This window comes from Kogia breviceps, chromosome 6 (assembly GCF_026419965.1).
Source record: "Kogia breviceps isolate mKogBre1 chromosome 6, mKogBre1 haplotype 1, whole genome shotgun sequence".
NCBI classification, from domain to species: domain Eukaryota; kingdom Metazoa; phylum Chordata; class Mammalia; order Artiodactyla; family Physeteridae; genus Kogia; species Kogia breviceps.
The window spans coordinates 9,509,569-9,525,008 of NC_081315.1; the positions used below are offsets into that span (position 1 = coordinate 9,509,569).

General features: G+C 39.3%; 1 protein-coding gene across 6 annotated transcripts in view; it reads right to left on the reverse strand.

The window, feature by feature from the left end:
- SNCA (synuclein alpha) overlaps positions 1–15,440 on the reverse strand; it is a 135,668-nt gene that overhangs the window by 86,404 nt on the left and 33,824 nt on the right. The window contains exon 5 of one of the 6 annotated variants that reach the window (XM_067035508.1): positions 12,148–14,722. The exons of 4 other annotated variants lie outside the window; for them this stretch is intronic. In XM_067035508.1, coding sequence (XP_066891609.1) covers positions 14,696–14,722 — 27 coding nt within the window. In that variant the 3' untranslated portion in view covers positions 12,148–14,695. Of the gene's footprint in view, positions 1–12,147; positions 14,723–15,440 lie in introns of those variants that run through there. One more of the 6 variants, XM_067035507.1, reaches the window with a different exon arrangement.

Consider the following 15,440-nt stretch of genomic DNA (forward strand, 5'->3'; position numbering starts at 1 on the left):
TTTACAATCTCATCAGAAGTATGTTAAAATTCTAGTTGTTCCACACCTTTGACAACTTTGGTAATAATGGTTTTTTTCATTCTAGCTATTACAGCGGATGTGTAGTGGTATCTCACTGTGGCTTTATCTTACATCTCTCTATTGACCAATGACGGTGAGCATTTTATGTCTTGTTTTGCCCATTAAAAATTTTTTTTCATATTGAGTTGGAAGAGTCATTTAAATATTCTTCATGCAAGTGTTTTACCAAGACACACTTGGTAACTTTCCATTGTTTACCTACAAGTTTTATCTGAAATATTAACTTTAGCTTTATTGATAGAGAAGAAGCTAAGATCTTTAAAGGACTGAGATACCAATAGCAATACCTAACATTTTTTGAAAGCTTACTATGCACCATTTATATTCTAAGTGCTTACTCTCATTGAATCCTCATAGCAACACTCTGGAATTTATTATTATTATCACTTTTCAGATGAAGAACCAGAAGTACAGCATGTACGTAACTTTGCACCAGAGGGCGGCACGGGCTTCCTGGCTCTAGATCCAACACTCTACACTGTATCACTCCTTAGGGAAGAAGACCTGTTTTTATTGAGCCATTTAGAGATTCCATAATGTTTCATCAAAGTGTTAACATTTAGGTTAAAAACAGCAGAAGTTGGGACACAAACTCAAGCACCCCAGGGATTTGAACTATTAGAAGAATAATGAGCGCTTAATACATGCAATCAAACTGTGCAACAGGCAGCACACAGCCCAAAGTGTTCCTGGAAATCTCAGCACCAGAAAAAGGTAACTGTAGAAGACAAGGATATATTTGAATACTATGTATTCATTTTAAGGAAAATTTTTACTGAGACAGCAAATTAAAAGGAATATGAAGACGTATAAAGACGCTCTGAATTCTGCTCATGAAAAAGTTTCTTGAGTTGAGTATTCAGGTAACTTGGGTCCTCTCCTGTAGCCTTCCAAGTTAGTCCAAAGATGAAAAGCTGTAAGTAACCTGCACTCTCATATTACCATTGTTTAACACATACACATAAGGAACAAGTTTAAAAATAATGTACTATCGAGAAATATTAATATTTTATCTAATCACATTACTCTCAGTACACATTACTCATGTGCTTTACTGTCTAGGGCAGCACTGTCCAATATAATCACCATGTGAGTCATATATGTAATTTAAAATTTTCTAATTGCCACCTTAAAATGTAAAAAGAAACAGACATACCATTCAAAATATTACAGTTTTGACATGTAATCTACATAAAAATTCTTGAGAAATTTTATGGGTTTTTTTTCATACTAAGTCTTTGAAATCAAGTGTGCATTTTACATCTGCATCTCAATTCAGGCTGACTACATTTCGAGTGCTTAACAGCAACACGAGTTTAACGTCTACCGTATTGGACAGTGCAGGGGTAGAAATCAACAGGAAACATTTATTAAGTACCTATCATATGCAAACAAAAAATTGCATTAGCTACTAAGGAAACGAAGAGGAAAAAAATCACAGTGTACCACTAAAGTAATTACAAGGAAGTTGAAAAAAAGATTTTGTACTGAAAAGATAACTGACGCAATGCAGCCATCTCTGAGAAGTTCAGCAGAAGTAGTAGACAGCAGGTTCTGTATGAATTTATGGCAGGGATTTTTGAGATCCTGGGCAGAAGTGTATCTTAAATATGTGAGATTTAAGAAAGGGTTTTAGGTACAGAAGATACACACATACACAGAAGTAGGAAAAGCCTGATATATCTGGTGACAGTGGATGAGCCGTCATTAGAGACTTCATAAGCTAGATACTGAACTTGGTGGGTGTTCAAAGGTTAGCCAGCTCTTAAGCATATGAATAAACAAATGAAGAAAGATGTAACATTGGAACAAAAAAATGTAAACACTAAAATATCAGTCTAATGACATAAACGTTGGCTTCTAATGAATGAGGAGCCAGTTAAATGTGTTTGAATGGGATATGATGTGTGAGGTGGAACATACGGCGGCTAAAACTTTACTGAGAGGAAAAGGAAAGCCACAGGCTGATGAGCTGAGAGCCTAGTGCACTGATGTAGGCATAAGCTGATGAGAGTCTTACCCAAACCACAGTGGAAGAGATGGGAGAAATAATGGAAAAGATAAGGATCCCAGAATCATTTTATGGCTAAATGTGGGAAAGAGGGTATTATGAACACACCAACGGTTTACATTGTGGGTCAAAGGGAAAATACTTGTGCCAATGGTGATAAATCAATGGAGGGATTCCTTGTTTGCAGTAAAGATTAAGTTCAACTTTAGAGTTGATGAAATCAAAGTGGTAGTGTGATATCTAAGTAAATATGTTCAGTGGACAAAGACATATGAGAGTGTATATCAGGAAAGAGATCCTGCTAGAAACATGCAAAAAAATAGTCCTGAGAATATCTGACATTGCTGAGAGAGAAAGAGCAAAACTCAGAGGACAGTGAGTCAGGAATCTATATAACATTAAAATAAAGGCCTACAAACTAAGCCCATGAGCCATGGCCGCTAGGCCTGCGCGTCTGGAGCCTGTGCTCCGCAACGGGAGAGGCCACAACAGTGAGAGGCCCGCATACTGCAAAAATAAAAAAAAATTTAAAAAAAATAAAGGCCTACATCGTGAAAATGTAAGAAGCAGTTTTTGTAGAGAATGTTCTAGGGAATAAACTAGAGAAGAAAAAAAAAAGAATCAAATATCAGCTAGGTAGAAAGGCCATGCATATTGGTGTGTGCAAACATACAGTTGCATAAATGTCAAGTTTACTATCTCATGTGGCTGTATTACTATGTACATGATAGCCTTTCACAGAACATAAACAAAAGCAATCGAGGATTGCCTGTGTAGTCGTGAAATCCTTTGTTCTATTATATTCTTGTCCATGTTTTGTATAACATGACTGCCTGCAATCTGAGTATGGTGTGTGCTCTTTATTAATAAATCCTTGTATAAATCTCACAAGGATTTTTCTAAAGACAAACCTGGCCTGCCAAATATTATACACTCCAGGTTGAATTTTAATAAATTCCATAAAACGTTACCAAACATAGTTTTGAGACTTTTATATTTTCAGTGTTATTTCTTCCCATGTCTTCCATTTTTATTGGTTTCTTTTGTGGATATACTGGTTTCTTCCTTTTACCCTTCAGAAACTCTCTCTGCCCTACTCTTATTATTCTGTGGTGATAATAATGTGATACGTTATTATGACTAAAGTCCAGAGTTTACCTTAGGGTTTACTCTTTGTGTTGTATAGTTCTGTGAGTTCTAATAAATACACAATGCCATGTATCCATCATTACAGTATCATTACAAATAGTTTCACTTCCCTGAACACCCTCTGTTCTCTACCTATTCACTCATGCCTCTGTCCTTACCCCAATCTCTGGCAACCACTGGTCTTTTTACTGTTCTATACTTTTGTCTTTTCCAGAATGTCATATGGTTGGAATCACATAGTATGTATGCTTTTCAAACTGGCCTATTTCACTTAGAAATATGCATTTAAGGTTCGTCCATGTGTTTTGTGGCTTGATAGCTCATTTCTTTTTCTCACCACATAATCTTCCATTGTCTGAATGTACCAAGTTTATCCATTTACCTACTGAAGGATGTCTTAGTTTTTCCCAAGTTTTGGGACTTATCTGTAAGGCTTCTAGAAACATCTATGTGCAGGATTTTGTGAGAATATATTTTCAACTCCATTGGGTAAATGTCAAGGATAAGATTGCTGGATCACATGAGAAGAGTATGTTTAGTTCTGTAGGAAACAGCCAAACTGTCTTCCACAGTGACTGCACCACTCTGCATTCCCACCAGCGACAACTGGTACTTCTTGTTGTTTCACATCCTTCCCAGTACCAGCACCGTCAATGTTTTGGATTTTAGTCATTCTAATAGGTGTGTAGTGGGCCTTACAGTTTGATAGCTATTTTGTGGATAGGCAAATGGCCAAGGAAAGATCAGGTTACCAAAGTTTCTGCTTTTCTATGATGGTGATGGGGAAATGTATTGAAATTATTAAAAGGCTGTATGCTAAATATAAAGAATTTTCTAACAGTTAAACTGCTTAGCTAAGGCGTGGTTGAAAAAAGCTGACTTAATGATGTACATAGGATATAAACCTTTCCCCGTGCATTCTGGCATTGATATCAATGTTTCATTTGGTGAAGATTTAAGCACTAATGGCTGTCAGTACCTGCTAACTGTCAGCAAGTTTGAGGAGCAGGACCCTTTTTCTGGTACATACGAATACACAGATGAGAATCATGTGATACAAGATGTGAAACTCTCCTGGGACATGCAACGATCGCTATGAGGTAGCGGGGCGAACGCACTGAGCTTCGCGTCACTGAGTTGCGGTTTGCTCCATCTCAGTCACTCACTAATCATGTAACCTCGGTTCACTTGATTTCTTCAAGCCTCAAAAATGAACCTGTAAAATGGAAAATACCTTCTTTTTTTCTACCCATCTTACTGTGAAGCTCTTGTAAGAAGAACAAGCAGCACTCAATAACTATGCTGCGTGTCTGACACTAGGTGAACAACTGGAGAATCACAAAGCGCCACGTGTAAGGTAAGGCCGTGTCAGTGATGGTCTTTACTCGAAAGAGCTCACCGTGTGGCAGGGAAGTTCACAACTGAGCACAGCACAGTATGATCAGTGCTGTAGTTGTGGTACTACATACGTGTCCTCTGGAGCACTCAGGAAGAATGGGAGAGAACTAGAAACATGAAACCCTCTTGTGCCAGGTGCTGGGCCCACATTTACCCCAGGTGGTCACCACACCTCCAGGATGTGAATTTTATTATTCTCATTTCATGCAAACGATGTGACTGAATAACAAAGCGCTTTGTTCATGGTTACACTGCTAATGACTGTAGTGTAATTCCATTCTTCATGGAGAACTACAGACGGCAACGTCAAATATCCTGAACTGCAGGGGCCATTTCTAGAACTCAAACTATACCACATGCAATACATTACTCTGTTGACAGCAGGAAAACGTGGGAACTCTTTACATGGCGATCCTTAAGGGCAAGATTCCTATTTACTCAAGAATTAGTTTTAGATATTGGCCCTGTGCTCATATTGCTGTTCTATGTTTTTCTCCTATCAACCAAAATAAGAAAAGAAAAATACAGAAAAATACACATAACAACAACCTCATTCTATTTGTGACCTTCATTACCAATCAAGAGTGAATAGAATATCAAGATAAATTTGTTGCAGATTTATTTTAGTATCCTCTCTGTCTCATTTTCATGGTTGCCCAGAAGCTAAGAGGCTTGGAATGATTCCAGTCTGATAAGGAGAAAAAGACATGGAACTCAGTGTCTAAAATAGATATGGGAAAACTATTCCTTTGGCGTTACTGAGATTTGTCAGAATAACTGTTACATAGAGATGGATGTTCTTTTTTTTTTTTTCTTTTTTTTTTTGCGGTACGCGGGCCTCTCACTGTCGCGGCCTCTCCCGTTGCGGAGCACAGGCTCCGGACGCGCAGACTCAGCGGCCATGGCTCACGGGCCCAGCCGCTCCGCGGCACGTGGGATCTTCCCGGACCGGGGCACGAACCCGCGTCCCCTGCATCGGCAGGCGGACTCCCAACCACTGCGCCACCAGGGAAGCCCGGATGTTCTTTTTTCCTAAGATGTAAGAACACTTCTTTTTCATTCTTATATCCTAGAAGTTACCATAGCATATGGCACTACACAGAAATTCATTAAATACTAGTTGACTATTAGATGTGAAAAGAGGTAGTAATATAAATAGGACCTCATATAATATAATTTGCATGGGCTCTTTAAGTTCTATATTTGCCTATAAGGTTGCTTTTTAAAGAGTTTTGCTGTTAGAGTCATTACTGGTTGCTATCTAGGGAATCACCTTCAACCTTCAGTGAAAATACAGTGTCTAAAAAGAATGAAAACTAAGAATGCAAATTGTGTTTCACATAGATCACATGAAGGATCTGAAATGAGCAGATAAAAAATGGCAAGTTTTAATACCTAGACAATAATTGGTTCTGAAAAGAAGAACTGACTGTACCAACTAGTGAGAAGTGTGCCTGAATAAAACCAAACAATGGTATTCTCAGAAACAATGCACCCTAGAAAAGTTAATATCAGCCAAGTACACTATAACAGCATCACGCCAACTTTTCTCCCAGTGAGATGTAGAGAAAACAACGTATCTCTAACAGGAAAAACTCCAATGATATATTAACTGGGGACTGCATTTTAAATATTTTAAAACAGATTCCCTAAAGTAACAAATACAACTCTAAAAAAATAACTAATAAACCTTCTATCAATAATCTGAAAAGGAACACATTAAGAAAAATATTTAGAATTGAGAGAGAAGCTCATAGGTACTAACATTAAAAGCAAGTTGCAGGAGGGAGGTCCAAGAGGGAGGGGACACACATGCTTTACACACCATTGTAAAGCAACTATATCCCAATTTAAAAAAGCAAGCCGTAAATCAATCTGAACAATAAATAATATAGACATATAATTAAAGTAAAAGGGAAGAAATCATGAAAAACAGTACACGAATAAACATTTTCAAAAGCACATTTTACCAAATTTTAAAAATTCATTATTTTAAAAAAAGGAATTAACCGTGAGGGCAGCAAAAACCATCTCTTTCTATGTGTTTGGCTGATTTGGGTTCAAAGTTTGGGTAGAGATCAACTCAACGAACATCTTGGACTAAAATAATTCCACAAAAAATACAATGAAGAAATCAAACAAAATTTGGCACACTGATTCACATAACCAATTTCCCAAAATTTTTGATGTGGCAGAAAGTATGAGTTCCAAACAAATATTCAAATTTATCTGGGCATAAAACAAGTACAGATGATAGCCAGCACTGTGGTTGCCATGACCTCTCCCTTTGCGAGGCTGCATGGAGGGGGCACAGTGGCCTGCTCTCAGGCTCCTCAAATTGGACTCTATCAATTAGAAGGGGTCTGAGCACAGGAAGTGAAAGGGGCTGTGGTCCTCAAGTCATCTTGCTCACACAATTTTCCCTGGCATCTAGGTCTGAGAGATATATTTTGGATTAAGAAAGAGGAAATATACGCAAATTTTGCTTTGGCTGTGAAGCTAGTGGCCCATACACTAATTTTCCTATAGGTAGCTTATCTATTGATTCCCTCCTACAAAGGAGGAATTGTTAAACTAAAATGGTTTCAGCCAGATCAGACATTACAGGAGGCAGAATTTATCTGTGGTTTTCCATGAAACTTACTTACTGTAAAGAAAATCTATCACACCCAAAGACACACTCTGAAAGTAGAATATTCTGGATAAAGCTGTATAACCTAGAGAGAAAATAAGTTACAAAGCCTTTCTCTTGAATTTCGATCAAAATTCAGAAATGACTACTCCACATCACAAAAGCTATCTATAATTTTCTTTTTTAACGTTTTTATTGTAGTATAATTGCTTTACAATGGTATGTTAGTTTCTGCTTTGTAACAAAGTGAATCAGCTATACATATACATATATCCCCATATCTCTTCCTTCTTGCGTCTCCCTCCCTCCCACCCTCCCTATCCCAGCCCTCTAGGTGGTCACAAAGCACCCAGCTGATCTCCCTGTGCTATGTGGCTTCTGTTTTACATTTGGTAGTGTATATGTCCATGCCACTCTCTCACTTTGTCCCACCTTACCCTTCCCCCTCCCTGTGTCCTCAAGTCCATTCTCTAGTAGGTCTGCGTCTTTATTCCTGTCCTGCCCCTAGGTTCTTCATGACCTTTTTTTTTTTTTTTTTTTTAAGATTCCATATATATGTGTTAGCATATGGTATTTGTTTTTCTCCTTCTGACTTACTTCACTCTGTATGACAGACCCTAGGTCTATCCACCTCATTACAAATAACTCAATTTCATTCCCTTTTATGGCGGAGTAATATTCCATTGTATATATGTACCTCATCTTCTTTATCCATTCACCTGTCGACGGACACTTAGGTTGCTTCCATGTCCTGCCTATTGCAAATAGAGCTGCAATGAACATTGTGGTACATGACTCTTTTTGAATTATGGTTTTCTCAGGGTATATGCCCAGTAGTGGGACTGCTGGGTCGTCTGGTAGTTCTATTTGTAGTTTTTTAAGGAACGTCCATACTGTTCTCCATAGTGGCTGTATCCATTTACATTCCCACCAACAGAGCAAGAGGGTTCCCTTTTCACCACACCCTCTCCAGCATTTATTGTTTGCAGATTTTTTGATGATGGCCGTTCTGACCGGTGTGAGGTGATACCTCATTGTAATTTTGAATTGCATTTCTCTAATGATTAGTGATGTTGAGCATTCTTTCATGTGTTTGTTGGCAATCTGTATATCTTCTTTGGAGAAATGTCTATTTAGGTCTTCTGCCCATTTTTGGATTGGGTTGTTTGGTTTTTTGATATTGAGCTGCATGAGCTGCTTGTAGTATTTTGGAGATTAATCCTTTGTCAGTTGCTTCCTTTGCAAATATTTCCTCCCATTCTGAGGGTTGTCTTTTCGACTTGTTTATGGTTTCCTTTGCTGTGCAAAAGCTTTTAAGTTCAGCTATCTAGTCCTTAATGTTTTTCTCTGCTCTTAGTGAAATCTGTATTGCTGAAGTATTCCAGAAGAAATAAGTAAAGAAGTCTGTTGTCTCAGCCAGGACGGCTCAGAGTTCCACATGGACGATGAATCCAGGCAGTGAGAAATGACACCCTGTTCCTCAGTATATGCAGCCTTTCCCTCCCTCTCATCGGCTTGTGACTGAACACTGTCAGATTTCCACACAGAGGAAAGACATTTCAGAGCCGTCATCCTTGCATAAAAGGCAAAAGCACGGGGGAAGTTCCTTTTTCAATCTGCCTAAACATTTCATTTTATGATTTATATATCAATTACCATGTGAAAGACCTGAGTGTGTGTTTGGATACGAAACGTGGAAAGTTGTTTTGGAAGGCATTACTTTCAAAGGAAAACATATAGCGAAAAGTCAGAAGCAAAGGATCATCCCTTTTCAAGAGCAATGGGAAACTCCCTGCCTTGTTGGTCTTAATCTTCTTTCTGGCATCTTATGCTCACCAACTGCTTAATATTGGATGCCTGGGGTTCTGCCCACCTGTTCAACAGTCGTTCTAATTTATGTGGTTTACTAAGAAAATATTTATTGCAAAATGAATAATGTATAGTGACAAGCAGTTTTGAAATCTCCAGGATTTACCTTATAAGTGAAACGGTTGCTTTGTTCTTAAGAAAGTTAACTTCATGTATCCATGTACCATCAACTAGAGTGGTTATAAAGGTATGGAAAAGCCAAAACTTTTGTGATAAGTATGAAGGATACAAGTCATTTCATTAGAACAAGCACATATTCTATAATATACCAAATTAATAATATGCACCAAAATCACATGGAAATCTGAAGGAGAGAATATCTGCCATTTCACACATTCTTTTTTTTAACATTTTTATTGGCATATAATTGCTTTACAATGGTGTGTTAGTTTCTGCTGTATAACAAAGTGAATCAGCTATACATATACATATATCCCCATATCTCCTCCCTCTTACATCTCCCTCCCACCCTCCCTATTCCACCCCTCTAGGTGGTCACAAAGCACGGAGCTGATCTCCCTGTGCTATGAGGCTGCTTCCCACTAGCTATCTATTTTACATTTGGTAGTGTATATATGTCCATGCCACTCTCTCACTTGGTCCCAGCTTACCCTTCCCCCTCCCCGTATCCTCGAGTCCGTTCTCTAGTAGGTCTGCGTCTTTATTACCGTCTTGCCCCTAGGCTCTTCATGACCATTTATTTATTTATTTATTTATTTAAGATTCCATATATATGTGTTAGCATATGGTATTTGTTTTTCTCTTTCTGACTTACTTCACTCTATATGACAGACTCTAGGTCCATCTACCTCACTACAAATAACTCAATTTCGTTTCTTTTTATGGCTGAGTAATATTCCATTGTATATATGAGCCACATCTTCTTTATCCGTTCATCTGTTGATGGACACTTAGGTTGCTTCCATGTCCTGGCTATTGTAAAATAGAGCTGCAATGAACATTGTGGTACGTGACTCTTTTTTTTTTTTTTTTTTTTGTTTTTTTGTTTTTTGTGGTATGCGGGCCTCTCACTGCTGTGGCCTCTCCCGTTGCGGGGCACAGGCTCCGGATGCGCAGGCTCAGCGGCCACGGCTCACGGGCCCAGCCGCTCCGCGGCATGTGGGATCTTCCCGGACCGGGGCACGAACCCGTATCCCCTGCATCGGCAGGCGGACTCTCAACCACTGCGCCACCAGGGAAGCCCACGTGACTCTTTTTGAATTATGATTTTCTCAGGGTATATGCCCAGCAGTGGGATTCCTGGGTTGTATGGTAGTTCTAGTTTTAGTTTTTTAAGGAACCTCCATACTGTTCTCCATAGTGGCTGTATCAGTTTACTTTCCCACCAACAAAGCAAGAGGGTTCCCTTTTCTCCACACCCTCCCATTCCACACATTCTTACAGTTTGTCTTTTTAAAATTAGGATCAGAAATTCTGGGTAGTTGTGTTTTTTTAAAGGAAACTGTAGCATTTGTATTTGCTTTTAGAAGAAGGAAGCAGTCCACATTTAAATGAATAAAACTCATTTTACATCTATTTCGTGAGTATTGGAAATGTGCTTGGCAGGTCTGAAGAACAGCAAGAAGCCCAGTGTCGCTGGAGGGCAGTGTATGAGGGGTAAAGGGACAGGAAATGAAACTTAATGAAAACCAGACAACATAGGGCCTGTACCCACAGGAAGGATCTGGATTCGCTCTATGTGTGATGGGGGGCCACTGGGTGATTGAGAACAGGGGACGGATGATTTGGTTTGCTTCAAAAGAATTACTGTGGTGAAGAACAGACTATCTACGTTGTGTGAGTGGAATTAGGGAGATCAGTTAAGAGGCGAGGGAAGGAATGTAGGTGAGAAATCATGAGGGCCTGACCTAGGGTGGTGGCAGTGGAAAAGGGAGACATGGGGAGATCAGGCATATATTTTGAAATACAGGTAAACTGATTAGCTAAAGGCCTGGATGGAGGATGTGAAAGGAAAAGAATCAAGGTTTTGGCCCCGGGCAACCAAATACGTACGCTATATCTGCAAACGCTAAGAGGACTAAGTGAGGTGAAATTACTGTGCATTTCAGTAGCTAGGGAAAATTTTTGGAGTTCTGAAGGCTTGAGCTGGGCTTTTTAGCCTGGATAAAATTCACACAGGAGGCATAAAGCCCTCTCAAAGGTAAGGCAGAATTAAAAGGTACATATTCTGTTAAGTAACTGGAAGGTATTTTGAAGACATCTGTCTGCCTTGACTGAAGAGTTTTCTTTAGTAATTGTGAAACATATGGTTGAAAAGAAAGGAAGGCTGGATAAAGAAAGGCCTTGAATCACAGGATTAGACCTTGGGGCTTCATTCTATGGGTAACGGACAGCCACTGGCTAACCTGGTTAGTAACTTTCAAATTTCCAGTATACTATATTAAAGGAAGTACTGCCAAAAGCCATTTCATGTATTCCAAAGATAGAGATTTATGGAGATGCATTTATAAAATGGTTGAATTCTGAGAAGATCAGGAATATTTCTGAAGAAAACGCTACCATAAATCGCATTTTACACACATACAATCCACACCCCCATTCACACACACAAACACACTCACACATGCACACACACACTCTGAACCACCCATCATAACTTGAGCACCTCCCACCCCATAAGTCTTTGCAGTTTCTTTTTATAAAGGAATCAATTAGTTGCACATAAGGAAAAGGAATGTGTAAAGGAGGAAAGAAATTTCATTCTTTCTATAAAGAATGAAAACACAAATATTTGTTAGATATAAGAAATATACTTTTTTTCTCAAACAGTTCCAGGATATTTATCACCTAAAATATAGGCACTTTGTGGAATTTTTTACCCCCTTAAAGCCTTAATTTTTTTTTCTAATAGTTGCCTATATTTTTTAAGTGTGAAAAACTAATTTCTATTTGCAACTGAATTCTACTTCCAAATACATACATTAATGGTTCAATCCTTGTTACATTTCAATAAACCTTAGGTCTAAAAATATAAATATTTCAAAATGTGACCCTAGGCATTTGGAATGATCAGATCTGCTAGTTACTATTAACCAAAGGCAGTACCTATTAACGAGATGATACTTGAGGTTACAGAGAGTCTAAAGAATGTAAGGTCCTCCCAGTCCAGGGACAAGGCCTTTGTTCCCATGTAAAATAACCTGAACACTGTGGGTGGAGTTACCTAATTCCAACAGAAATAAACCTACTATAGTAAAAACTCTATCAAAAAAGTGACATTTTTACAACTTCCTAGATATTATGAGACAGGTTAACAAAAACATTGAATGGTTATTTTATTTGTAAGCGTGGGGATTTGGGCATGCTGTGGCTACACCATATTGAAATGAGAAAGGCAAAGTTTTTACGATACATGAATATAAGAGGATGACAGCTCTCTCAGAGGCCAAAATATTTATAATCAGATTTTGTTATAATATTTGGCAAAGTCAGATTGTGAGTAAGGCCCTAAATGATCAGATATACTTGCCAAAAATGAGAGAACAAAGAAATGATTCAATTCACTTGGACAGAACACCCCATTACTCCTCGAAAATCTTTGTTAAAATTTATCTTGAAATTTGGATGTGGAAACCAATATTATTAGATAGCAAAATAGAATTGCTGAGATAGTATGTTAATTTGGTTTGATAATTGTGATCAAGAGGAATAAATGGAAAAAGTGCATTAAACCAGATATTTTGAGAAATAATAAGAGACTGTGAATGCCACGATACCTCACTCAGAGACAGCCTTCCTTCAGACTCAAAGGGAAGAGAAGGGGGTTGGGGAAGAAATCTTCAAGCAGAGTCCACAATATTAATACACCAACAGACTCCTACATATACTCATCATGATTAACAGCGAGATGTCAATGCCTAGAGCATAAGAAATTGGTCCTATACATCTCTATATTTCTGATGATGCAGTTTACACACAGCATAATTTTAATAAATATGAATCAGATGAATGGATGAATAAATAGACAGGTGAAGGATGAACAGCACATACTACAACTGTATTTTCAGTATCTATGGAGCTAAGATGATTTTTTTTTTAATCAGTAGAACAAATGTAAGCAGGAACTAGGGCACCAGGAAAGAAATGAGTCTCTTTAAGTTCTCATCATGGTTAAAGCAGAAGAATGCTTAGTCACATAAATGTTGAATAGTGTGGAATATTACAAATACCATTTATTATTATGCTTTTGTTATGAATTCAATACATACTTATTACAGGAGATTGAAGAAAGTGTAAGTAAGCAAAGGGAAACAATAAAATGACTCTAATCCGTGACCCAGAAACAGTCACTCAGTTGCAGCGTTTCCTCAGGAGGGCTTTTTGTGGTTGGGACGATGCCTGGGGACACTACTGGTATTTAAGTGAGGCCCTGGGCTGGGGAACATCCCACAGTGAATTAGCCAGCTGGAAGTGCAAAGAGTGCTTCACTGAGAAGAACTGAGAGCCGCGTGCATTCACCTCAGATCTCTGTACACACGTATGACACACACGGTTGTTTCTGATAAAAATAGGTTCTACTAGACAAACTGTTCGTATTGTTTTATTATATGTTCTTTACACTTAATGCAGCAAGAGCTTCCTTCCTCTCCATCAATTATTCTCTTACACCAACACTTTGATGACTGCTCAGAGTAAGCACTGTGTGAATCAACCGTAATGTATTTAACTGAAGTCCCTACTGTCAAACTGCTAGCATTTTTTAAAAATTTAATATTATAATCAATGATGAGGTGAGCATCCTTACATTTAAGTTGATGATCATTTAAATTCTTTGAAGTGAAATTGTTGATTTAAAGAATACGCATAATTTCAATGCTTTTAATAGAGATTCCCAACATGTCCTCAAGAATGATTTGTATCGATTTTTCACCAACCATACTGTCGGAAGGACATTTCCAACATCAAGTTGCTGAAAATGTAACACGAGCTGACCCCCAGCTAACAGTTGGTCCGGTCCCTATCCCACATCCAAGTAGAAGGCGCAGGGACTCATAGCTGGGACGGTGAAACTAAATCATTAAGGTTCAAATACCAGACCCTTTCGTCTTATTCCATCAGTAAAGTATAAAAAAGAACAAGGAGGTTTGCAGGGGAACAGATCTGAAGGGGAGCATTAGAGTTTGTCCTTTGCCGGGAACCCTCCTCCGCGGAGGCACTCCTCACGACGCCGCGGACGTGTGTGAGCAGGGAGACGGGTGCCTTGCTCCCTGGCGGGATGCTGCCCCGGGAATGGGGGATGCTGCCCCGGGAACGGGGCCTGCTGAGCTCTCCCAGGGCCAGCGGAGTGTGAGCCAACAACTACGGAGACCTGGTGGCTGGCGTGCAACACTGGAGAGTTCAGGCTCAGTCTCTAGCACCCCTGCACACACCCTGACTTCTAAGAGTTAAGGCTGGTGTGGGAAGGATTCCTAGGTTTCCCATAGGTCCAGATCAGGCCTTGGAAAGAAGTGCTGGCAGCCAGAAAGGAGACAATGACACTGTTGTCCCAGACGTCCGAGGTGAGCAGCGGACCGGCCAGGCACATTGAGGCCGCATCAGACAGTCACCGGGGACATCAGTGGCTGTGTGGAATGGAAACCAGAACCCATCAGGAGCAAGGACATTCCTGCCCCCATCCCTTGTCCTCTCACCCTTTGCTGACCTTCCATCCCATTCCAAGTGAACGTGGGGAGAGGGAACTTTGAGCTCATGTTAAGCTCTGGCAACAAATAAATCTTGAATTTGACTGAATATTTATACAATGAGTCTGTTTTATACTAAAAATAACTAAAATAAGATTAAATACCAGTCCTTAAACATTAAACTAGGCCTTAGCGCTTATCATGAAGATGCCCAAGTCAGATGAGCATGGGGTTGTTCCTCCTCTGGACCTGCTCCCGTTCTAGAAAATTAGCTGCAGAACCTCTCTGGTCTCTTCCCTTTGATGGGCTTCCTTGCCTTTGACTAAAAGGGAAAAGGGCCAAGAAGATGCCTCAGCCAATTTTCACCGTTTCAAACTACTTAAACCTGCGCCCCCATCTGGGAGCTTTGTCAGGATTTGGTACAAAACCTTCATATGAACAGAGTCCTCTCTTTGGCCTTGTCCCAAGGGATCTTATAGAAAATGGGTATAAAAGAAGAGGATTTGGATATGGGGTGCTGAGTCCTGGTAATCTCTCTAAATACCTCTAATCCAGAACCAGAAAACAAGGCTTAGTAAGAAGAGGAGGAAAAGAGTGAGTGGGGACAGTTTCAGTTAGCCTGGGGCATCTCAAACCTGTGTTCCACAGAATACCCAGA